Source organism: Arvicanthis niloticus, chromosome X, assembly GCF_011762505.2.
Source record: "Arvicanthis niloticus isolate mArvNil1 chromosome X, mArvNil1.pat.X, whole genome shotgun sequence".
In the NCBI taxonomy this organism is placed as follows: domain Eukaryota; kingdom Metazoa; phylum Chordata; class Mammalia; order Rodentia; family Muridae; genus Arvicanthis; species Arvicanthis niloticus.
The window spans coordinates 35,399,609-35,424,357 of NC_047679.1; the positions used below are offsets into that span (position 1 = coordinate 35,399,609).

General features: G+C 37.8%; 2 protein-coding genes across 2 annotated transcripts; both read right to left on the reverse strand.

Moving 5' to 3' along the window:
- Positions 1 to 12,499: 12,499 nt before the first annotated feature.
- LOC117695300 (ferritin heavy polypeptide-like 17E) lies at positions 12,500 to 13,030 on the reverse strand. The gene has a single exon (XM_034486155.2). The coding sequence runs from the start codon at positions 13,028 to 13,030 to the stop codon at positions 12,500 to 12,502; it is 531 nt and encodes a 176-aa protein (XP_034342046.1).
- Positions 13,031 to 16,317: 3,287 nt separating this feature from the next.
- On the reverse strand, positions 16,318 to 17,603 carry LOC117695524 (putative protein FAM47D). The gene has a single exon (XM_034486421.2). The coding sequence runs from the start codon at positions 17,601 to 17,603 to the stop codon at positions 16,410 to 16,412; it is 1,194 nt and encodes a 397-aa protein (XP_034342312.1). The 3' UTR covers positions 16,318 to 16,409.
- Between the last annotated feature and the right edge of the window lie 7,146 nt (positions 17,604 to 24,749).

The window sequence follows — 24,749 nt, forward strand, 5'->3', positions numbered from 1 at the left end:
TTTATCTGCTCCTCGTTTAACTTTGGTACCTGGTATCTATCTAGAAAATTGTCCATTTCCTCCAGATTTTCCAACTTTGTTGAGTATAGGCCTTTTGTAGTAGGATCTGGTGATTTTTTTTTTTTAATCTTCCTCTGTTTCTGTTGTTATGTCTCCCTTTTCAGTTCTGATTTTATTAATTTGAATAATGTCTCTGCGCCCTCTGGTTAGTCTGGCTAAGGGTTTGTCTATCTTGTTGATTTTCTCAAAGAATCAACTCTTGGTTTTGTTGATTACTTTGTATAGTTCTTTCTGTTTCTATTTGGTTGATTTCAGCCCTGAGTTTGATTATTTCTTAGCCATCTACTCCTCTGACATTAAAATAGTCAGGAGTGAAGTAAAACTTTAAATTAGCAAAAAGAAGGATATGGTAAATCTTTATTTTGCAAATTTAGTGTGTCAATTTTCCATGGGCTTAAGAACAAATAGGCATGATACAAGACTTTGTGAAGCATGTAAACTGAGCAAAAGCTCCTGTTAGGGGATTCACCAAATACCCAAAGTTGACACAGTAAATTTTTAATCTGGACACTGAAAAAAAACATACCAAAACATTCTACAAGCATGTTTATAACTTCCATGCTTTACTGCTGGAGGCATTTGGATTAAGAATTTAAGGCAGAGTAGGCATATGGCACATCTATGAAACAGTCATAAAAATATCAGGTATAAAATTAAAATTATTATTCTCAGGGTAAAACATGCGAGAAAAATCTGGAAATGTTTGTTCACTGGATAGTGATATTTAGGGTATTTTTTTTAAGTATTATGATCTGTTGGGGTCCACACTAGCCCCACGGTTGGGGCAGCCAAAACGTCGCAGCCCAGGCAAAATGTTGAGGGCCCGGGCCAACCCACGTTTGGGGCGGCCACTGTATCCTGGCCCAAGCTGCCGCTCCGGTCTGCGTGGTCGGGGTTCAGCAAGAGAGAGGGTGAGGGCCGACTCTACCTAATGTCTGATGTGTCTGATTCGTCTCTCTAGTCTGATTCTGATCTGTTCTGTCTCCTGCCTTTTATATGTCTTACTTCTAAGCCACGCCTCTAAGTTACACCTTTAATCATGCCCTTAGGTCTTGTCTCTAACTCTGATCTCTATACTTCTAAGTCATACTCTTAAGTCACACAACTTTAATCTCACACACCTTTAATCTCACACACCTTAATGCTCATGCACCTTTAATCTCAAGGTATCTAAACCAAGATTATCGGAGTGTGCTCAGCTGTTGTAGGCTATTGTAATCCAAGTCTCAAGGTATATGGCTCAAGATGGCTGCAAAGTTGATAGCCACTTTCTGCTAAAGTCAGCCCCCAACAATGATCTTAAAACTGGGCAAAATAACAATGTATACTTAAATTATATGAGTAATTGAATTACCTTTATTTTTTCAGATGAGAGATTTAGTATTGGTGTGGATAGAGAAGAGGATGAAAATTGTTTGCTGTTCAAATTTTCTTGTAATAAACTGGATAAGAGAATGTTCATAAACACTATCATAAAATATAGATGATAAAAAACAACAGTCGCCACACCACACACATTTTTAAAACTTTTATCTTTGGATCCTGTATGTCAGAATAAAGTACGTAAAATTTATTTTACAGAAGAGTGAGTTGTTGCTTAGTAGATATCAAAATTTACATTTTAATGTTTAAAAATGATATTACAAACTTAACTAGAATAAAATAGTTGATATGAAGACAACATATGAGTACATATAACACATTGGCAAATTAAAACAGTCTCTTTGTTGATTTCATATAATTATCTAAAGGACAATCAATTTTATCAGTTTCATATGATAGTAGAAAGCCATAAATTACTTTAGAATATAGGTTTATTAATTTGGAGACAAATATATGTTCATGTATTTATTCATAAAGTATCCTTATTTGTAAATATGTTCACACATTTTCTACCATCACAAAAGTGTATTAAAGAAAACACAGTTGCCATTTACATCATTACTCATTTGACTTTCCTCCATCTAAAAAAAGTCGTGTACCCCTTCACGCTCTTTCAAATTAAAGAACTTCTTTTGCAGCAACAGCAAAACATCACACAAGCCACACAAACACTCATAATCACTCACACATTTCATGCAGAGCTCTGTCATGGGACCTTAAAACTTATCAATTTAAAAAACACTTTCCTTCTGATATTAGAGTAGGTCACAAGTCCATAAACAATGATTCTATATTCTTATGTGTGTGTTGTTATATAACAAAGACAAACAAAAATTAATAGAATTTGTTTATGAATATCAGGCTTTGCAATTCCATTGATCTTCACAGACATACTTCTTGCCATGGTATTCATTTGAACAATGCCAAAATTCAAACTTTTTTGACCAAAAGTTTATTACAGTCTCATTTAGCCCATTATATATAATGTAATAAAGTGTTCATAATTATCCTCAAAAGGGCATCTATAGATTCATGCTACTTTTTGTGATATATTTCTTGATTTACAAAATGTTCAGAGGATGAACCAGACTTAACTGAATAATATCAGACTTTGTCCACTGTCTGTTTAAGCCACTTTAAAAAAAATCCTTAAACAAACAGCTTCTTTGAAACCTGTTTGAGTGGACTGCCTTAAAAATTTTGTAGTTTTTATTCCTGCATACAGTTCCTAAGGAGGACATTAGAGAGCATGAGAGTCACGAGATGAGAGTTAACAATAGAGTACATGAAATTCCCTGAGGTGTGAACTTCCATTGCATGATAGAGATGAAACTTGGGATCTCTGGAAGAGCAGACAAAGCTTGTAAACTTGGAGTAAACTCTCAAACCACTTACTGTTGTATATATTTATGCATAGTATTTCTAGCTGTGTATGCAAAGAAAAAGTAACTCAGAATAACATGTAGATAATTACAAACCTATGAATACTATTCTAATATTCTCTAGAAATGGAGTTGTCAAAAGAGTTCTGAATTAACTAATAGATAACATATATTAAATAAATGTTATGTACCATAAGATATAAAATACTCACCACATGCATATATAAAGAAGAATTACATCTTTTGTACACCTATAAATTAGAATTACATCTGTTCCATTTTTGATCACATATGTTTAAATATAGGTCTTCAAGTTTCAGAGATATACAAGTGATAGCAAATAGATGCTGTATCATTTAAAATTATATAAGTGAAAAGATAAACTTAATATATATTAAAATAGATTGTTTACTAGATGAGTTACACAACAGGGTTATAAATTTAATAATGATTATCAATCTACATGAAGATGAACCAGAGTTTCATAAAGTAAGTCAATGTGCCTGATATATTAATAGGACCATTACGGTTAATAAAGCCTGGAAGATTCTGTAATTTATGTTTCTCAAGTTCACATACAAAGTTTAAAATTTTTGCCTGATGAGCTATTGGTGAAAGCAACAACAGGAACGGCCAGAAGGACTCAGAAGCAAAACTGGAAGGTGGACAGAGAGGCGGAACTAGATTTTATTGTTTCTCTATATTTTGTACCACTGCCATGAGGTGCAGTCTACTCTCTGCAAATGGTTTGTTCCTTCAGTTATCCCAGCTAGACCTAGATGTCTATATGAGATTCCAAGTCTGTTCAAAGTGAAAATTCAAATTACACATCATCTGCAATACATATAACTTTTCTAATATAAAAAATCTAAAGCTTCAACAGAAATTATGTTTCCTAAAGTCAGTTAGAATGTATTTCTAATCTTGTTTTTTTATTTATTAAAAGTTTTAACTTATTCTTTTCTTATAGGCTACAACTCAACAGCAGCCCCAACAAAAGAAGAAGGGTCCCAAAATCAAATGAAAGAGCCAGAGATAGCCTGCTCTCCCATGGTCAGGAGTTGCATAAGAAGACCAAGCAACACAACTGTAGCATATATTCAGAGGGCCTAAGTCAGACCCACACAGGCCCTCTGGTTATTGGTTTAGACTCCACAATCCCCCATGAGCCCCCCTTAGACAATTTTGTGGGTTCTCTTGATGTGTCCTTGACCTCTCTGGATTTTTCTTCTGTATCCATTCTGCTCTTGTGGGACTTCTGGGTTGTTTCTAGCTTCTAGCTATCACAAATAAGGCTGCAATGAACAGAGTAGAACACATACTCCTGTGGCATGGTGACTCATCTTTTGGGTATATGCCCAAGAGTAGTATAGCTGGGTCTTCAGGTAAATCTACTTTCAATTTTCTACAAACTTCTAGATTAGTTTCCAGAGTAGTTATACCAGTTTGCAATCCCATCAGCAATGTGGAGTATTCTTCTTTTTCCACATCCTCACCAGCATGTGCTATCACCTGAGTTTTTGATATTAGCTATTCTGATTGCTATAAGGCGGGATCTGGGGTCATTTTGATTTGCATTTTCCTGATCACTAAGGACTTTGAACATTTCTTTAAGTGCTTCTAAGCCATTCAATATTGCTCTGTTGAGAATTCTCTGTTTAGTTCTATACCCTGTTTTGATTGGGTTGTTCTGGTTTTTTTTTTTGTTTGTTTGTTTGTTTGTTTGAGATTAGCTTCTTGAGTTCTTTATATATTTTGGCTATTAACCCTCTGATGTGGGGCTAATGGGACTTTTTCCCCATCCATAGGTTGCCGATTAGACCTAGTGACTATGTCCTTTGCCTTACAGAAGCTTTTAAGTTTCATGAGGTCCCATTTATCAATTCTTGATCATAGGGCCTGAGCCTTTGGAGTTCTGTTTAGAAAATTTCCACCCTTCCTTATGCTAAAGAGTTTGAGTTTTTTGCCACTTCCTCTTCTATTAGATTTAGTGTATCTGGTTTTATGTTGAGGTCTTTAATTTACTTGGATTTGAGCTTTGTGCAAGGTGACAAATATGGATCTAATTTTATTTTTCTACATACCAACTGAAAGTTAGACTAGCAGCATTTATTGAAGATGCTTTCTTTTTATGTTGTATATTTTGGCTTCTTGGTTCAAAATCAAGTGTCAGTAACTGTGTGGTTTTATTTTTGGGTCTTCAATTCTATTCCATTGATCAATGTGTCTGTCACTGTACCAATACCATGCAGGTTTTTTTTTTTAATCACTACTGCTCTGTAGTATAGCTTGAGGTCAGGGATGGTGAGTCCCCAACAAATTCTTTTATTGTTAAGAATTGTTATCACTATCCTGAAGTTTTTGTTTTTCCATATGAAATTGAGAATTGCTCTTTGTATGTCTTTGAAGAATTGTGTTGGAATTTTGATAGGGATTGCATTGAATTTGTAGATTGCTTTTGGTAGGATGGGCATTTTTACTACATTAATTCAATCAATCCATGAGCATGGGAGATCTCTCCATTTTCTGATGTTTTCTTCACTCTCTTTCTTGAGAGACTTGAAGTTTTTGTCATACAGATCTTTCACTTGTTTAATAAGAGTTAGCCCAAGATGTTTTATATTATTTGTGACTATTGTGAATTGTGCTGTTTCCCTAATTTCTTTCTCAGCCCATTTATCATTTGTATGAAGGAAAGGCTACTGATTTATTTGAGTTAATTTTATATGAGGCCACTATGCTGAAATGGTTTATCAGCTGTAGAAGTTCTCTGGTAGAATGTTTTGGGTTGTTCATGTATACTATCCTATCATCTGCAAATAGTGATACCTTGACTTCTTCTTTGCCAATTTATATCCCCTTTATGTTTTTTTGCTGTCTTATTTGTCTAGCTAGTACTTCAAGTACTATATTGAATAAATAGATATGGGTAGAGTGGGCATCCTTGTCTTGTCTCTGATTTTAGAGAGATTGCTTCAAGTATCTCTTCATTTAATTTGATTTTGGTTGTTGGTTTGCTGAATATGAGAATCCCCATGCCAGGGGTGGGTTGCCAAAAAATGAGCTATTGGTTAGGGAGGAGCCTTTAATGAAAGAAAATGGCTAACACCAATGATGTTGACTTCATGCCAGAACAAGATAGTAATATGCTATTGTTGAAGATACTGCATGCTGTGAGTACAGATAAGGAAATAATAAAGCTTAGACTAAGCTGGAATTTAACTCTTATCCCATTGGATGGTGATAGCAGTGCCTGAAAGTGATATATTTGTAGCTATGGGTTGGGAGGCTGTTTCCAACTGTGAGAACATGTTTGAGAAAATTGTGAACTTATTGTGAATGATGTGAGAAATGTGGCCTTCTAGAAAGATTGAATAAGCTATAATGAATGGATGCACATGAAAGCATGACCAGGAAGAGAATGCACTGACATGTATGAATTATCCACATGCAAAGGAAAAGGTCCCAAATGGATATTTGTGGCAGTTTGATGTGAATAAAAATGAGGATATGACCACTCTAAGTATGGTTGTAGAGAAAGTTTTTATTGTAGATTTGAAGAAGAGAACAGCCAGAGGCATCTGAAAAAATCCAGAGCAGGAAGAGAAAGTAGTAGGTTGAACATGGCCAGCAGAATGATCCAGGATATAAGTGGAAGAAGCACTAAAGCAGTAATGAAAAGAGGAAACAGAGGCCATGCAAAGAGTTGGGCCGCATCACTTGCTAGCCTTATCCTCTCCTAGCTGGCTCCTGACACTTGGGAAACAAAGATAGAAAAAAGTAGATTTCTTGTGACTTTGAGGACAGTCTGATCTACAGAGAAAGTAAAAGTCACTTTGCCTTACACTGAGGAACCCTGTCTCAATACGTAATAATAAACATATGTCATTGTAAAGAGGATATTTTGACTCCATACAAACTTGTTTTGAATTATCAAAATGAAAATGGCTATATGTTTAATGATAGTAGTGATACTGCCTTTCATCTTTAAGAGAAGTCAAAATGGGGCAGATCAATTGGATCCATTTATATTTATAATGACTTCAAATTGCTAATAAATGCTAATAACAAAAATATGTTATGAGAGGAGAGAGAGGTTTTGTTTGTGTCAACAGAAAAGGAAAAGGGCTTTGGATTCCATCCAAAATAGTAAGAATCATATTTGATAGAGGGAGACCTCCTGAAAATGTTGGATGCATAAAGAAAGGAGAAAATAAAAAAGGACAAAATGAACCAGTAGTGCATAAATGTAAGCCCTCTACTGAAACAACTTTGAAACTGACTGGGACATGTATATGTCTCCAGCCAGAACATCCACTTACATGGTCAGTAAATCTTATTGACTATAGAATTCTTATAACTTATCATTATATACCATCATTTTAGATGGCATGAATGGAGACTTACATTATACTTAGGTTATATAATCAAACTAGCTCAGAGAGAGAGAGAGAGAGAGAGAGAGAGAGAGAGAGAGAGAGAGAGAGAGAGAGAGAGAGAGAGAGAGAGAGAGAGAGAGAGAGATAGAAGAAGAAGAAGAAGAAGAAGAAGAAGAAGAAGAAGAAGAAGAAGAAGAAGAAGAAGAAGAAGAAGAAGAAGAAGAAGAAGAAGAAGAAGAAGTTGTCTTTCACTTGCTCAGATGCAGAGTGGAAATTCATATTTGTCTAAACTGTGCACCTTGCATATTCCATACAGAACTATGGATACTACTTGTAAGAAATTATGCTTTCAGAAAACAACAAGCAAAGAAGAAGCCCTAACAAGATCCACCCTCAAGCTGATCCTGCCTCAGATTGCTTCTATGCCATTCTTCAGGAGTCTTCCTTCCAGAAGAGCTTCAGAAAGCTGCTGACCCGAGATGATTCCAATTCATCCAGCCTTACTGACTGGTCCAGTTAGGATTTCCCTTAAGCCTGAACTTTCAGAGCACCAAGAGACTGGACAACAAATGCTACAGCTAGCATTCTTAAAACTACCTAATTTTCTAATTTTCTTGGTTTCTCTTAGTTATAGAACTTTATTGATCAACTCCCTTTAAAATGGATTAGGTGGTAACAGATACTCCTGAACTTCGAGTTTTCTTTCTCCTGCTGATGAGATTACTCCTGGCTCCCTTACTACCACTAGGCATCTACTTCCCAGTTTCTAGCCCAGCTCTTTGCAGGCTGAGCAATTGAATCACACTTGGAATACAGTTGATTCAATAAGTGGCTACCCATAATGGTTTTCCTTTGTGTTTCTCACTAAGGGAGTAACTTTTTATGGTTAAAGAGGGCTTACACAACATATATGATTAGTTTGTTCTTAGCTCCGGTTACTATTATGGAAGTTATCTATTTAAATAACAATAAGGTCTGATTTTTCTGGAATGGTGATATACTTAAAAAGCCATCACCAATTAGTTATTGTTTTTCTGCAGAATGGGTGATTCCCATTTTTCAGGCTAAACCATTGGATGAACCTGTCCCCCCAGAGACATTTATATAAACCCTCTGCTGGAACCAATTGTACTGTCATTAAATGCCCCTTGAAAATTTTCCTTTTTACTATGGGCTTCATACCTGTGTTAATATTGCAACTTTTGATATTATGGATGAAGGATTACTTGGTTGATTTTTTTTTCTTTTTAGGATGTTTTTTTGTGTTGTGTTATAACCAATTATATTAATCAATTATTTCCTCCTGGCAATTTTTTGGTTGTTAGACAACCTTCATATATTATTTTGCCTGTAAACATGTCTCAGCCATGGTTTGATGATCCTGGCATTTATGCTATGCAGATTGTGGTCAATTCTCTGTCTTGGTCCAAATGCTTTATTGTTGTTATCATATTGAGAATTATAGGCTCTATGGTACCCCCTTTTGTTACTTCTACCATGGAGTTGATCCAGCTGACCCACCCTGCAGAATATGTTAACAAACTTTCTAAAAATGTTTCTATTGTTATTTTTATGTAGGAGAAGATTGATAAAAGAACTTCAGGTTAAAAAAATGTTTTAGAGGAGTTAGTCTTACTGCTGCCTGTCACACTAATTACAAATGGTTCTCTGGGACTCCCTTGCCTTATGATGACTATGTTTATATTTCAGAGCATGTTTAGGCTCATGTTAGAGGCATTTTGAATGATTCTTAGATTGATTAAATATCGACATGTTTCATGAGCAGATTGCAACACCCTCACATGCTCATTTAGGGCTAAAAAGGCTGCTGCCTCCTTTCTCAATTCTGTTCAGTCTTATGTTTCTAATATGTATTTCTTGTCTTTTATGATTAATCTAGGAATTGTTGTCAGTCTGTTTCTCAGTTGTGTTATTCTCTTTCTAGTCCTCATTTGCCCAGTAAGCATCGGTCCCCATACTGTGACTCATGATGTCCTATACCCTCAACTAAAAAAAGGGGAGGGGAGATGGCAGTGGCCATGTAATACCTTCAGGAATTGACATACGAGTGCCTGGCTGATGGGACTCGACATAGAAACTCGACATGGAAACCTCTTCCTACATAGCAAGGAACCTGTGGGTGAGTTTTTGTGGTCTCTGCTTATCAATTAGATTGTAAGCATTACAAGAGCTTCTTCACTACACTGTTTATATTCATAGTTTATTCCCATTTAGTTTCATTTTGTCAGTCACAGGGAAGGCCAGGATCATGAAGACTGAAACCCATGTGGATGATTCTATGTTTTTCTCAAACCTCTTTTGAAAGGCAAAAGCCTCATCTCTTCCCTCCCGCTCTATTGATCCTCCATGTGACCATTAATCCTGGGTATTGTGGGACACATAATCATTTCCCTAGAGAAACAGCTACAAACACACTGAGCAAGCATGTAATCGTTTGGGAGAGCAATGTGTCCTGCTTGTATAACTGTTCTGGGAAAGCAGTGTCTGATCAACAGAAGCTTAAAAATTGGTTCTGGGAAAGATGGTATCAGGACTTGATGGGAGCGTGCATATCAGGAAAGTTTGCTTGGTACTTACTATGTGTATGTCTCTGTCTGCAATTTAAAAATATCGTTGACACACGGGTGTTTTTTGATGACTGTGGGAAAAAGTATCTTTACATTGTAATTTCAAAAATTGAGAGGGATGAACTTATACTCATAAGTGGTTAATCTCTGTCTCTCACATTGCACAACTCAGATGGCAATAGGATCCCACATAACAAACTACCAGAACTCCCAGGGCCTGGAGCTTCTGTTGTACCTTCCTGTATACTTCTTCCCATACATGTTGTTCCCACAAGGATCGTCCAATTACTTGCCATTTTCCCTCTCACATTGGGCCTTCCATAAGGTCAGGAGTTCAGTACCACCCAACTGTCAGTGCACATGGCCACCAATCACTGCCCTTGTGTTTCTACTATACACACAGCTTTCAGATATCTGTGCTGGATATTTTTTAATCTTCCTTCCAGTCTGTGCTTTTTTTGTATTGCTAGTGCCACCCATTCTTATTTGGAGACTCTGCTAGTATCATCCATGTATCATATGTCCCTTCTAGGAGTTTCTTGGGTTTAACAGGAGGATCCATTGCATTAGGTGAGATGGGTGGTGGGAGCCCCTTCACTGAGGCAACAATTGCTCCAGTGACATTTGCACAGCATTGCTAAATGGCTTGTTAATATCACCCCTGGCAAGGCTTGGCCAAAAGTTCCTCAGACTACCACTTTATGGGATAAGTAGTTTTTGCAGTAATGGAAGTGGAGCCACTAATGGTCTCCCAACCAGTGCTGTGACTTACCTATCACCAGCTGCTGTTCTAAGGCTGTACAGTGAACATTTGCAGCTTTCCCTGACTAAGACTAAAACCCTATTGTAACTACTAAGTGCTTGATTATTTCTGCTAGAGGCCCCAGCCACCACCTAAAAGGTTCTTCATGACTTGAGCAAAAAGGGACACTGGAGAGTCAGGACTTATGACTTTTTAGCTTGTTATACAAGTACCTTGGGGGCAGTTGGACAATCAAACAAAACAACAACAACAAGAAGAAGAACAACAACAGTGACAACAACAAACCATACAAAGACCAAAACAAACTGAAGTAGAAACAAAAACAAAAGGAAGAAAACTTTTTCAGGCTAGGAACAATCAATACCTCATGGCTAGGGGCTATTGCCAGGTAGAGCCTGACTGAATTTCTCATGACTTGAGGCTATTACCCAGAAACTCCTTAGAAAAGATATTACCTGGACTTTACATTCCCACTGTAGTCTCTCTAACTGCTACCTGTCAACTAACAGCTCTTAAGATTGTTGAGGTGGGAGATAGGAGGTGTGTGTATGTATGTGTGTGTGTGTGTGTGTGTGTGTGTGTGTGTGTGTGTGTTTTATTTTTAGTTGTGAGCCTATATGTGGGTTCATAACTACAGACTCTTGTGCTTTCAAATGCTTAATTACACCAGGCTGCTTTTCCAGCCTTTCAGCTTCAGACTGGGGTTGGTTTACTTCCTTGTCTTCTTTTTTGTCTTTCAGCTTCTATGAATGAGAAATGATGTCTCAGTTGTGCAGTCTGTAGAAGGCAATATCAGCAATTTACTTCTTCTAGGCCTTTAGCGAGATTAATAAGTATCTATCAAAACTCTGGAAATCTGAACTGAACTTCTACCTTCAACTTTCTCTAGCCTAATATTCTGAATGGCCAGCACTTCACAGTCACATGATTTTGTTCCTTTTACATTCAAAATCACAAATATGACCTTCCTTCATTGTATCAGTGTAAGCATTCTATCTAAGCTCCACCCCACAGTTACCTGGCAACAGACAGGTATGATCTGCCTCACAGACACCTGGCAATAGCCAGGTAGGCCTGACTCACTATAAAAGGGGCTGCTTGCCCCCTCCCCTCACTCTTGCTCCTTTCTTGCTCTCTTGCTATTGTTCTGTCCTCTTACCCCCTCCCCCCTCTCTCTCCATGTGCTCATGGCCAGCCTCTATATTTCTCCACTCCCTCTCCCTCTCCCTCTCCCTCTCCCTCTCCCTCTCCCTCTCCCTCTCCCTCTCCCTCTCCCTCTCCCCCTCCCCCTCCCCCTCCCCCTCCCCCCTCCCCCCCCCTCTCCCCCTCCCCTTCTTCTTCTTCTTCTTCTTCTTCTTCTTCTTCTTCTTCTTCTTCTTCTTCTTCTTCTCTCTCTCTCTCTCTCTCTCTCTCTCTCTCTCTCTCTCTCTCTCTCTCTGTGCCTTTCTCTGCCTCTATTATCCTTTTAAGTCTTTTATTTTAATACCTACCCAATCTCATTTCTTTACATTCTGTTCCAGGATCACTTAGGCTTGCTCTTTTACAATACAAACCAAACCATTTACTCTATAACTAGGAAAAACCCTGAACTTGATGCTTCCATAAATGATAAGAGAAAGCTAAGTTGGTTTTAAAAGGCCCCAGGATGGTTTTTACTCTATGCACAACCACTAGAAATGTAAGCTGCAAAGGGAAGGGACATAATTATTCTTCCTTCCACCCATTTTACAAACCTAAGAGTAGATCCACTTTCGTTTTTGAAAACGAGATTTCAAGAAGAGTCACAAGACTTTCATTTTGCTTTCAAACAGACAACTTTATTTCGAACAGAACCAGAAAACGGGTGAACTTGCTGCAAAAGTAACATGAACTGACACCAGGTCTAATGACCAGAGGAAGACCCCATGGCAGTGGGGACATCCCAGTTCAGTCCAGTTGAAGCTTTCAGGGCAGGCTGAGCTTGTCAAAGAGGTACTCGGCCAAGCCTTTCTCCGGTGCCCCCATCTGGCGCAGGTTGGTCAGGTAGCCACCCATCTTCTTGAGGACACTGACCTGCTCTTCCAGACAGTGCTGCTCCAGGAAGTCGCAGAGGTGAGCATCACCCTTTCCCTTGGCCAGCTTGTGCAGGTCGAGCAGGCTCTGGTTGATGGTCATCTCCATGCAGAAGGAGCATTCCATGGCCTGGAGGCCCCCCTGCCAGCTGCTGCGGTCTGGTTTCGCGATGCTGGGCAGAATAGCATGGCCACCACGCTTATTCTGCAGGAACACGAACATCTCCACAGTGGCCTTGCAGTTGTGTGACTTGCTCAGGAAGAAACGCTTGAAATTCTCCAGGGCTACGTCATCACGGTCAAAGTAGAAGGCCATAGACAGGTACACATAGGAAGCATAGAGCAGCAGCCGGATATGGGTGTTGACTGCATCCTCACAGGAGCTATCATAGTTCTGTCGCACTTGTGAGGGTGCTTCGGCCATGGCGGCCACTTGAACACAACCACAGTCTCAACAGTACCTGTAGCTGCTCAGAGGGGCAGAGCGGCTCAAAGGGCAAGGGCCGGCTGTCTGTCCCGGAGCCCCTCAGAAGAGGGGAAGTGTCCCGGTGGAGCAGAAAGCAAGCAGAGGCCTCAGGTGGCTCTGAGGCCGCCCCGCACGCCTGCGCACGCGGTCTCACCCGGAATGACGACGGCTGGCGCCTGATGATGACATCCTTTCAGCACCTGGGCTGAGAGAGGGGAGGGGCCGGGTCAGGAGTGCCGAGTTCCATGGCCGCGCCCCCTCCTGGGACCTGACTGACCTACACCATGTACTTTAACTGACTGTCTGGATAGTCTCCAAAGTTTTAGACTACATCCTCTGGATGCTTTATAAAGCAGTTCCTCTGGATAAGCCTGAATGTCGTTCCTTTCAACTTTCTGCTCTTTGTTTCCTTAGAAAAATTTTGTATCAGAATGCTTCATTTGAATGATTCCAACTAAGATTAGAGCGTCAGGTTGACAGGTCGTCAGTGTTCAGTTCCATAAGTAGACCAGGCACATCTATGAAGACTTCCGCATCCATATAAGACTTCCAAATACAAGATTTTAAAATTATTTTTCAGGAGTACAGTACTAGTTGTTTTATGGATGAGGAGGGTACCTGAAAAGTAGAAGCTTTGATGCCTTTCTCTGGATAGTACAATTATTCATGGCAACTCACTGCCATCCAACATTCTTTTTACTTCCATTGCCATTGAAGTAGCTTTTAGTTGTTTATAATCTATCATCCAAAGGTGTCAAAAACGAGCATTAGGAATGTAGTTTTGCCATTACACATATATGTGGAACATTAGAGCAATCTTTTAAGCAGAGGCTAATATTGCAGTGAATTTATTAATATAACAAGTAAAATGGTTTAGAAGTCCATTATGTATAACCTAATTTTTCTATGTAGTATATAACAGTATATTTGTCTATTTGTGGTGTGGGTTTTGGCAATCCAACTCAATCCTAATGTAAAAGCACCTAGTGCTATTAACCACGGAGGTATCATTCTAACCTCCTGTGTTGCTTTTTTAAGTTTGTGGATACTTGTCTTATGTCTGTAAAAAGACTGTAATCTTGAGGACCATTGAATTTAGTTATGCTACTTGACTTATTAAGTTAGGTATGTCAATCATTTTGATTTTTACACAACTTTTTCTTTGGGGATTCTTACCAAAGCATGATGTTCAACTGTCTCATTTTAAGCTTATAAGATTCATATTGTATAATATTTTATATATATATATATATACATATATATATATGTATATATATTACAATTATGTTACATGATTATATTACATATCATGTACGTAATACATATCACATAATTTATATGATTATACACAATATAATCATATTATAGTAATAATAGGATATAAATTATGTTATATTGCATAAAGTTCCCTTAAATTTTTTGGTGAACTGGACACATGCCTAATAAAGACTTGTGGTGTTGTTTTGTATTGTATTGTGAAAAATTCAATAGTTGGTAAGGTTGACTTTGTGTTAGTTCATGGAAATAGCATAGTACTCAGTGTACCATGTATTGGTGTGGCTTATTATAAAAGAGTTATTTACATCCTCCTGTCAAATTTAAACCCTTAACAACTAAACATTAAGATGATTACTTGTGTTTCCTCTGGCCTGACTTTCACTGACTGCCAGGGAATATATGACTCCAGTTCTGTGGTTACTGAGGAATGGGGAAGGTACTTGAAGAGATTCCAGTCTACAAAGAATGGAAGCTGTATTTTATGTAAGATCAATGTAAAGAAAACTTGGTACAAAGGCACAGTAGGTAGGAATCAAACTATACAAGGAATGGGCAACTCAGCATGTTCATAACCACAAGCCAGGCTTTCATGATAGGATGAGCATACTACAGGCATTTTGCTAGCAATTTACCCTTAAAATTTGGTTCATGTGGACCAACTATTGTTGACTTTTCTGGAAGCAGCTGTCCTATGGAAAGAGCATATGGGAGTTTGGTGACAGAAAAGAATATGATCAAACTTTATTGTGAGCAAAATATTTTCTCAGTTACATACATATATATATATATATATATATATATATATATATATATATATATATTCTAAAAAAGAAACTTCCACCCCTTTCTTTTCAATTTGGAGAAGAACTTTAAGAAATCACCATTGATGGATCAGCATTGATTAGCACAATGTCATAAGGTGTTTAATGAGAAAAGATGAAAGTAGAAATTGTATTTGTTAAATCTGAGGGAAAGACTAGAGAATCTGAGCAAACTTCTTGCATTAAAATTTTCACTGTCTCTTAAGTCCTTCACCAAATATGTTCTTGCTTCTCACTTAATTTTTATGTTGTAGTTATAAAACATGATGCCCTTAGAAAAAATAAAATAAATATTGATTAGACTCAAATGCAAATGTTAAACCAAACTTAAATCATAACCTCATTACTCTATAAGAAAAGAAACAGAATGAATATAAAGGAAATGAAAAGCACACTGGCAGACAACTATTTGCAATTTAAATGACCACAATATTATTGGCTTTCATGTCACAAGTTCAGGCTAAATGCAAAGAAGGGCAAGCGAACACATTCATCATCACACTTTCTGCACAAAAGGAACCAAAGAGAAAAAGGTACCACAGGGGATTGCATTGAATACCTGCAGACTCTGTGTGAGATAGAGGTTTATTCGTGAAAATATCAAATATGTTATTAGCATATGCATGCAAATAGAATGAAAGAAAATGTGCATTTCTTTGAAGAAGTGCTTCACACACAACAGGTGAAGTGACATTGTGAGCACTAAAGTGTACCTAACATTGAATTTACTGTCTGCCAAGAATAAATGCTGTGATATGCAAGAAAGGAAAATAGCTGCCCATCATTTTACCTATACAATTCAATACTGGATGATAAAAAATGATTTATACAATTATTTTATTACTTTTTAAATTTATAGGAAATTATGCACATCTCCTTTTGTTCAGTACAATTACAGTATTTTGAGATTTACCCATTTTGTAAAATGATACCACTGAGTCTTTTTTATCAGAGTCTTTCTATTTTTAATGAATGGTTTTATGTAGTTTTACAAATGCTTGTTATAACAGTGTCAAGGAAAGACTATGTGAGGAAATCAAATTCTAACATTGCTCTCACACTGTATAGAACATCAAAAATATTCTTGAAGGCAGAGTATGAGTTCATTGAGAAATGTTTCTGAATGTTAGGAATTATGTTTGTGGTTGTGGTGCCAAAGGGTGTTTTTTCACTCAATGCATCTCAAATGCAAAATGAGCAGAGGACACAGTCAAGTAGGGTGGTAATAAGAAAATCTTTTAGTCAAGTTCTTTCCCATCATTTTCATAATCTTCATCATCCATTTGTTGTAGAATCGTTTCATATTTTTTTAATGCACTCGGAATAGGAGTACTAACAGAGTCGTAATTCCATCCCTTTTTCATAAAAAACTTCTGGAGTATTCCTGGCATATTGTAGCCCTTCTCTACAATGAAATCCTTAAAGGCAATTGCTCCATAGAGATTTTCAAGTGTATCTGGTTTGCAGACTTTTTTACCTTCAATATTGAGCAAGTCCTTGGGGCCATTTAAAGGCTCTTTTATGGCCTGTGTTTTCAATTGCTTCAGTTTTTGGTATGAAGGTCCATATTTATACTCCTCCTCGGTGGACATAGAAAGATCATATGGCGTTTGGACGTTCATCTCAAGTTTTGGTATCTGTTTGGAGAATTTGTTTCCCTTCTCTTCCGTTAATCCACTGAAGTACTTAAGCTTAGAAGGAAGATGACTGTTTATTTTGTCTGAGGATTCGTCATAAGTTGGTTGGTTAGCATAGTCCATGTCAAATTGTTGCAGCACATCCAAGTTTCCCATTGCTTCATTCCGTTCATATGTATTATCACCTTCCCTTTCTGTGCTTGTATAATTAAGAGAGTCAAGCATATTCTGATTTCTGGATGTATATTTTGGAAGAAAAATTTTTTGATCCAATCTGGAATTTACTTGGGGTAGCAGGTTGAATTTTCTGTGAAGCTTCTTCCCATGCTTTCTATTCTTATTTGCTTTTATTTGATTTTCGAAGTAAGGCCACTTATTTAGATTCTGGTCACATTTTGGCCGCTCCTTCAAATTTATGGCATAGTCTTCAGCATCATCTTCCATCTGAGACAAGTGATTCAGCTTGTGTTGTGCTTTTTTGATTCCTTGCTGACCCATTGATACTGAGCAATACAATCCAAAATCCTTTGGTAGCTTTCTTTGACTCATCTTGGAGGCAGTACTGGGTACTTTATTAAAAATTCTGGGGAAAACAGTTCCCTGGGTGGTTCTTGAAGGAATCTCTTCTTGTGGTTCATAATCTGTAGTAAAGTCATCTAGTTCTTCCTGAGAAAACTGCTGGTGACGCTCCTCCATGAAAGGAGCAGATATCTGTGGTTCTGTCTTGTGCTTCAAGACAGGTTTGTGCCTGGGTAATCGAGGAAGCTGGTTCTCTGGCAGCCTCTGGTCCCCCATGATATCTATGGCTTTGAGGCCTCTATTCCAGAGTAAGATGCTTGGTTGCTAGGAAACTAGAAATTCTACATTGATGAACACCATGGAATTCTCTGGCCAAAGTTCCTTCTATTCTATTCTACAACACTTATATATAATACTCATTAATGATAGACTGGCCCTTTAAATCCACCAGAAGATTAGGAGAATTTTAATTATTCCACATATTTTTAACATGAGGTATAGTTAGACTTTTCAATTGGGAAAATTCTAATGTTGTTGTGGTGGTATCTCATCATGTTTTTCATTTGCTTTTTCATGTGGCCAATGATGCTGAACATGTCCATATGCTGACTTGTCATCTATATATTTCCACTGGCTTGTTATGTGTTCAACTTTTTTAACTGTTTAGTTTGTAGTGATAGTAAGAAATATTTTGTTGATTTTGGCAATTATTTGTGGTTTTGGATTGAATTCCTTTATCAAATACACCACTTGTGAAAATTTTTGTTCCCCATCATTTGTCTTCTCATTACTCTGCTTCAAAGAATAGAGTATCAGAATTGATGATGGTTCCTTTGGCTAGTTTAGTCTTTAATAAAACATTGTTTTTAAATGACATTTAATTTTTTTGCAAAGTTTATGGTTTTTTTGTTTTGCTTTTTATGTGTTGGATTTATGTCTAGGTTTGGTCAGTTACCTCATGAAATTTAATATTTTTGAATCATGAATATACTGAATATTTTCTTAAATATTTTACCCATGGTTGGATAATATTAGAAAAGCTAGTGGGGAAAAATACAAAATGTTATTCACAGAATCTATTTTTACTTTTACCATATGCTAGTTATCTGAATATTCTTTTGGATACCATTTTTGCTTGTTTGTTTCTTGCTCCTTTGTTTCTCTTTCTAGCAAACAATTCTTCCATATAGATTAACAAATAACTGTGGTTACCCTTTCCAAAGTTTCTGTTGCTGTTGTATATGCTGGAAACTTTAAAGTTCTGTGAAAATTGTTAGCATTGTTTACTTAATGTATGCAAATGATCCCATTTTGCTTTTGATGATAGTTCTGTGGATTAACTAGAGTGATGAGGATAATTAATATGTTAATTGTTTTGGATCTTCTTTTTTTGATTTGTATATTTTTTATTGAATATATTATTTACATTTCAGATGCCATCCCCTTTCCCCATTTTACCTCACTAGCAAACCCCTATCCCATCCCCCCCTTCTCTTTTTTTGCTTTTATACAAATTTTTTTAATGTTAATCTAAGGCTTTGTAAGTTTGGTAATGCTCAATTACAAGATGGTCATACAATCAGAAGTGTAACCCAATACCCAACCTAGATATATAAACTACCTTTGACTGGCAGAGACACGTGAACATCCACCTCCATGTTCCCACCCCTCTCTTGTCATCTAGCTCCTCCTCTCCTTACTCCTACTCTTCCTGTCTTTGCTCCTCCCACCTTACCTTTTCCTACATATCACCCTTCCTGTATTTTTTTTAATTTTTTATTAGATATTTTATTTACACTTTAGATGCCATCCTCTTTCCCCATTTCCCCCTTAGAAAACCCCTATCCCATGCCCCCTTTTCATTTTGCATTTATACATTTTTTAAAAAATGTTAATCATAGGCTTTATAAGTTTGGTATTGCTCAATCAGAGGTGTAACCCACTACCCAACCTAGATATATAAACTATCTTTGACTGGTGGAGATCCATGAACATCTGCCTCCCTGTCTCCCACCCCCCCCCTTCTCTCTTTCATCACCTAGCTTCTCCTCTCCTTCTTCTCCTCCTCTTCTTACTCCTTCTCTTCCTCTCAGTACTCCTCCCACCTTAGCTCCTCCTACATATCACCCTTCCTGTTAAAATGAAACTTTTCTCTCAAAATACAATTAGAGCTTAATTATGCCAATTTGTACCTGTGAGGTACAAGATAGTCCTCATACCCAGTCCAACATTTTGTTGACTAACCAGAATCTCTGTCATCTCTCCTAACTAAAACACTTAGTTCTGAACCTGGCTTTTTCCTTGGCTTTAGGATGAATGTCAGCTGATGACCATCCACTCAAATCTTTTCTCTCAAGGTAAATAGCCAGAATTGGCTATGAGGCTATAAGTTTTCAACCCCGTCAGAAATCCAGAATGGCTGAGTTAACTATACTGGTGGGAAGCACAAAGCATAGCTTCTAAAACTTAGCCAATTTATAGAGACCTCTGAACACCTGGACACTCCCTCTACTACATAACTTTGGAGCATCTGTTCTTCTGCCTTCTGGCTCAGGGTCATCTGACAGACCTTAGTGCTGCAAAATTATTAAGGGCTGATTACTCTGTCTAGGCAGATATAATCAGTCAACTGTTCTGCAAGTGTGTCCTTTTCTGGACAGTAATTTGTCTGCAGATGGAAAGAGGCAATTCTTGTCTAGTGGCTGTCTCACCACAACTGGGGTAACTCCAAAGATGCTCAATTTCTTCTTAGAATTCAATATAGGAAGCTGTCAGGAGCAGACAGGTCTCTAATCAAAATGAACATTAATATAGAAATGTTTGTAACATCGATTCTGTGGATTTCTGATGTTTTGAAAACCAACTATCCATGTAAGGTAATCTGGACTGTTGCCTGTTAACTCCACTCAGATATTTCTAAATAAAACATAGAAAACACCATAACAATAAACTTCAAGCCATGAATTTGCTATAGTCCCATAACTCACAGGCTGACCATCTCAAATCAGTTAAAAAAGTTAAAGAAGGACTGGGTCTAAGCCTTGTATTCCTAAATGAGTTATACTGGTACAATGCCTATTGAGAGTAACAATATTCATCTCACTCTTATATCAATAAGAAGCTCATACCAATGAAAACCTTAAAATTTGTAATCAAAGTAAATTGGTGCCATTTAAGAATTTATATCTTCATCTTGATACTAATTATACAGATTTCTACTAGTGGGTTATGGCTATGCAATAAAATCTAGCTAATCCTCTCTATTCCCACAAAACCACTACTTTTCCCTAGAAAGACAGCCCAACATTTACCACCTTAGTCCCCAAGCCCAGGGAATAGGGGTGCTGACTCTTCATTAGCTTCTTCAAGCTGATTATGGGTGTTGAGATATTAGAAGAGGAGTGGGGGGAAGAGCAAATTGATAAGCCTCTGATGCTGTGTCTTCACTGCCTCCAGATGGAATTCCTGGACCTCAGTGGGTTGAGCAGGCCTCCCCAGCTTGCTTGTTGAGTAGATACACCAAGGCTGATCATTCCGCAATATACAATTCTCAAAACAAATTTTAGTATCAAGATAGTTTTTTTAAGGGAGCTGACATTTTATTAAGGATGTTGGTTCTAACTGCTTTTCTTTTTTTCCATCTTTTATTGGATATAATATTTAGATTTCAAATTTTATCCCCTTACACCATTCCCCCTACCACCCAGGAACCGCTTATCCCATTCCCCCTTCCTCCTGCTTCTATGAAGGTGTTTACCCACCTGCCCCCCAATCCCCCTCCCCACCCTCAGATTACCCACCTACTCAGTGCTCAGCCTTCAGGGTACCAAAGACCTCATCTCCAACCTATGCCCAACAAGGCCATCCTCCCCTACATATCCAGCTGGAATCATGTGTCTCTCCATATGTGCTCCTAGGCTGGTGGTTTAGACCCTGGGGAGCTCTGGCTGGATGGTATTGTTGCTTTCCTCATGGGGCCACCAACCCTTTAGGCTCCTTCAGTCTTCTCTCTAACTCCTCCATTGGGAACCTTTGATCAGATTAATGGTTAGCTGCGAGTATCTGCCTCTGGGTATGTCAGACTCTGGGGGACCTCTAAGTAGACAGCCTTATCAGGCTACTGTCAGCTTTCCCTTCCTGATATCCATATCAGCGTCTATTTTTGGTGACTACACATGGAATGAATACCCAGGTGGAAAGGTCTCCATACAACCTCTCCTTCAGTTTCTGTCCCACACTTTGTCTCCATATTTGCTCCCTTGTGTATTATGTTACTCCTTCTAAGAAAGACGTAGGCATCCTCACTTGTTCTTTCTTCTTCATGAGCTTCATGTTGTCTGGTAGTTGAATCTTTGTTGTTTGAACCTTTGGGGCTAATCTCTGCTTATCAGTGAGTAAATACCATGTGTGTTCTTTTGTGATTGGGTTACCTCACTCAGCATGATATTTTCTAGTTCCATCCATTTACCTAAGAATTTCTCGAATTCATTATTTTTAATAGCTGAGTAATATTCCGTTGTGTAAATGTACCACATTTTTTGTATCCATTCCTCTGTTGAAGGGCATCTGGGTTCTAACCAGCTTTTGGCTATTATAAATAAGGCTGCTATGAACATAGTGGAACATATGTCTTAGTTGTATGTTGGGGCATTTTCTGGGTATATGCCAAGGAGTGGTATAGCTGGGTCCTTAGGTAGTGGTATGTCCAATTTTCTGAGGAACCACCAGACTGACTTGCAGAGTGGTTGTACCAGCTTGCAACCCCACCAACAATGAAGGAGTGTTCCTCTTTCTTCACATCCTCCCCAGCATCTACTATCACCTGAGTTTTTGATCTTAGCCATTCTGACTGGTGTGAGGTGGTATCTCAGTGTTGTTTTGATTTGCATTTCCCTGATGACTAAGGATGTTGAGCATTTCTTAAGGTGCTTCTCGGCTCTTCCTGTTTCCTCAGTTGTTTAGCTCTGTACCCCATTTTTAATGGGGTTATCTTGTTGTTTGGCGTGTAATTTCTTGAGTTCTTTGTATATAATCAATATTAGCCCTCTATCAGATGTAGGATTGGTAATGATCTTTTCCCAATCTGTTGGTTGCCGTTTTGTCTTGTTGACAGTGTCCTTTACCTTACAGAAGCTTTGCAATTTTATGAGGTACCATTTTTCGATTCTTGATCTTAGAACATAAGCCATTGGTTTTCTGTTCAGGAACTTTCCCCCTGTGCCTATGTATTCGAGGGTCTTCCCCCAACTTCTCTTCTATTAGTTTCAGTGTATCTGGCTTTATGTGAAGGTCCTTTATCCACTTGGAGTTGAGCTTTGTACAAGGGGATAAGAATGGATTAATTTGCATTCTTCTACATGTTGACTTCAAGTTGAGCCAGCACCACTAGTTGAAAATGCTGTCCTTTTTCCACTGGATGCTTTTAGCTTTCTTGTCAAGAATCAAGTGACCATAGGTGTGCGGTTTCATTTCTGGGTCTTCAGTACTATTCCACTGATCTTCATGCCTATCTCTGTACCAATACCATGCAGTTTTTATCACTACTGCTCTGTAGTACAGTTTGAGGTCCAGGATGGTGATTCCCACAGAAGTTCTTTTATTGTTGAGAATAGTTCTCGCTATCCTAGGTTGTTTGTTATTCCAAATGAATTTGTAAATTGCTCTTTCTATCTCTATGAAGAATTGATTTGGAATTTTGATGGGTATTGCATTGAATCTGTAGATTGCTTTTGGCAGGATGGCCATTTTACTAAGTTAATCCTGCCAATCCAGGAGCATGGGAGATCTTTCCATCTTCTGAGATCTTCTTCAATTTCTTTCTTCAGAGACATGAAGTTCTTGTCATACAAATCTTTCACTTGCTTGGTTAGATTCAATCCAAGATATTTTATTTTATTTGTGGCTATTGCGAAGGGTGTCATTCCCTAACTTCTTTCTCAGCCTGTTTATCCTTTGAATAGAGGAAGGCTACTGATTTGTTTGAGTTGATTTTGTATCCAGCCCCATTACTAAAGTTGTTTATCAGGTTTAGGAACTTCTCTGGTGGAAGTTTTAGGGTCACTTAAGTATACTATCATATCATCGGCAAATAGTGAAATTTTGACTTCTTCCTTTCCTATCTATATCCCTTTGACTTCCTTTTGTTGTCTAATTGCTCTAGCTAGGAAGTCCTGCACTATATTTATTAGGGAAGGTGAGAGTGGGCAGCCTTGTCTAGTCCCTGATCTTAGTGGGATTGCTTCAAGTTTCTCTCCATTTAGTTTGATGTTGGCTACTGGCTTGCTGTATATTGCTTTTACTATGTTTAGGTATGGGCCTTGAATTCCTGATCTTTCCAAGACTTTTAACATGAAGGGATGTTGAGTTTTGTCAAATGCTTTCTCAGCGTCTAGTGAGATGACCATGTGGTTTTTTTCTTTGAGTTTATTTATGTAGTAGATTACATTGATGGATTTCCGAATATTCAACCATCCCTGCATTCCTGGGATAAAGCCTACTTGATCTTGATGGATAATTGTTTTGATGTGTTGTTGGATTCGGTTTGCAAGAATTTTATTGAGTATTTTTTCATCGATATTCGTAAGAGAGATTGGTCTGTAGTTCTCTTTCCTTGTTGGGTCTTTCTGTGCTTTAGGTATGAGCATAATGGTAGCTTCATAGAATGAATTGGGTAGTGTTGCTTCTGTTTCTATTCGATGGAATAGCTTGAAGAGGATTGGTATTAGGTCTTCCTTGAAGGTCTGAAAGAATTCTGCACTGAAACCATCTGGCCCCGGACATTTTTTGGTGGGAAGATTTTTAATGACTGTGTCTATTTCTTTAGGAGTTATGCGACTGTTTAGATGGTTTATCTGCTCCTCGTTTATCTTTGGTACCTGGTATCTATCTAGAAAATTGTCCATTTCATCCAGATTTTCCAATGTGGTTGAGTATAGGCCTTTGTAGTAGGATCTGATGATTTTTTTAATTTCCTCTGTTTCTGTTGTTATATTTCCCTTTTCAGTTCTGATTTTATTAATTTGAATACTGTCTCTGTGCCCTTTGGCTAGTCTGGCTAAGGGTTTGTCTATCTTGTTGATTTTCTTAAAGAACCAGCTCCAGGTTCTGTTGATATTTTGTATAGTTCTTTTTGTTTCAACTTGGTTGATTTCAGCCCTGAGTTTGATTATTTCCTGCCGTCTACTCCTCTTGGGTATACTAGCTTCTTTTTGTTCTAATGCTTTCAGGTTTGCTGTCAAGTTGTTAGTGTATGCTCTTTCCACTTTCTTTTTGTGAGCACTTAGAGCTATGATTTTTTCCTCTTAGTACTGCTTTCAGTGAGTCCCACAAGTTTTGATATGATGTGTCCTCATTTTCATTTAATTGTAAAAGTCTTTAATTTCTTTCTTTATTTCTTCCTTGACCAAGTTATCATTGAGTAGA

Bases quoted from the DNA above. Each gene is read 5' to 3' on its own strand.
- LOC117695300 (XM_034486155.2), bottom strand. From the start codon at position 13,030: ATGGCCGAAGCACCCTCACAAGTGCGACAGAACTATGATAGCTCCTGT.
- LOC117695524 (XM_034486421.2), bottom strand. From the start codon at position 17,603: ATGGGGGACCAGAGGCTGCCAGAGAACCAGCTTCCTCGATTACCCAGG.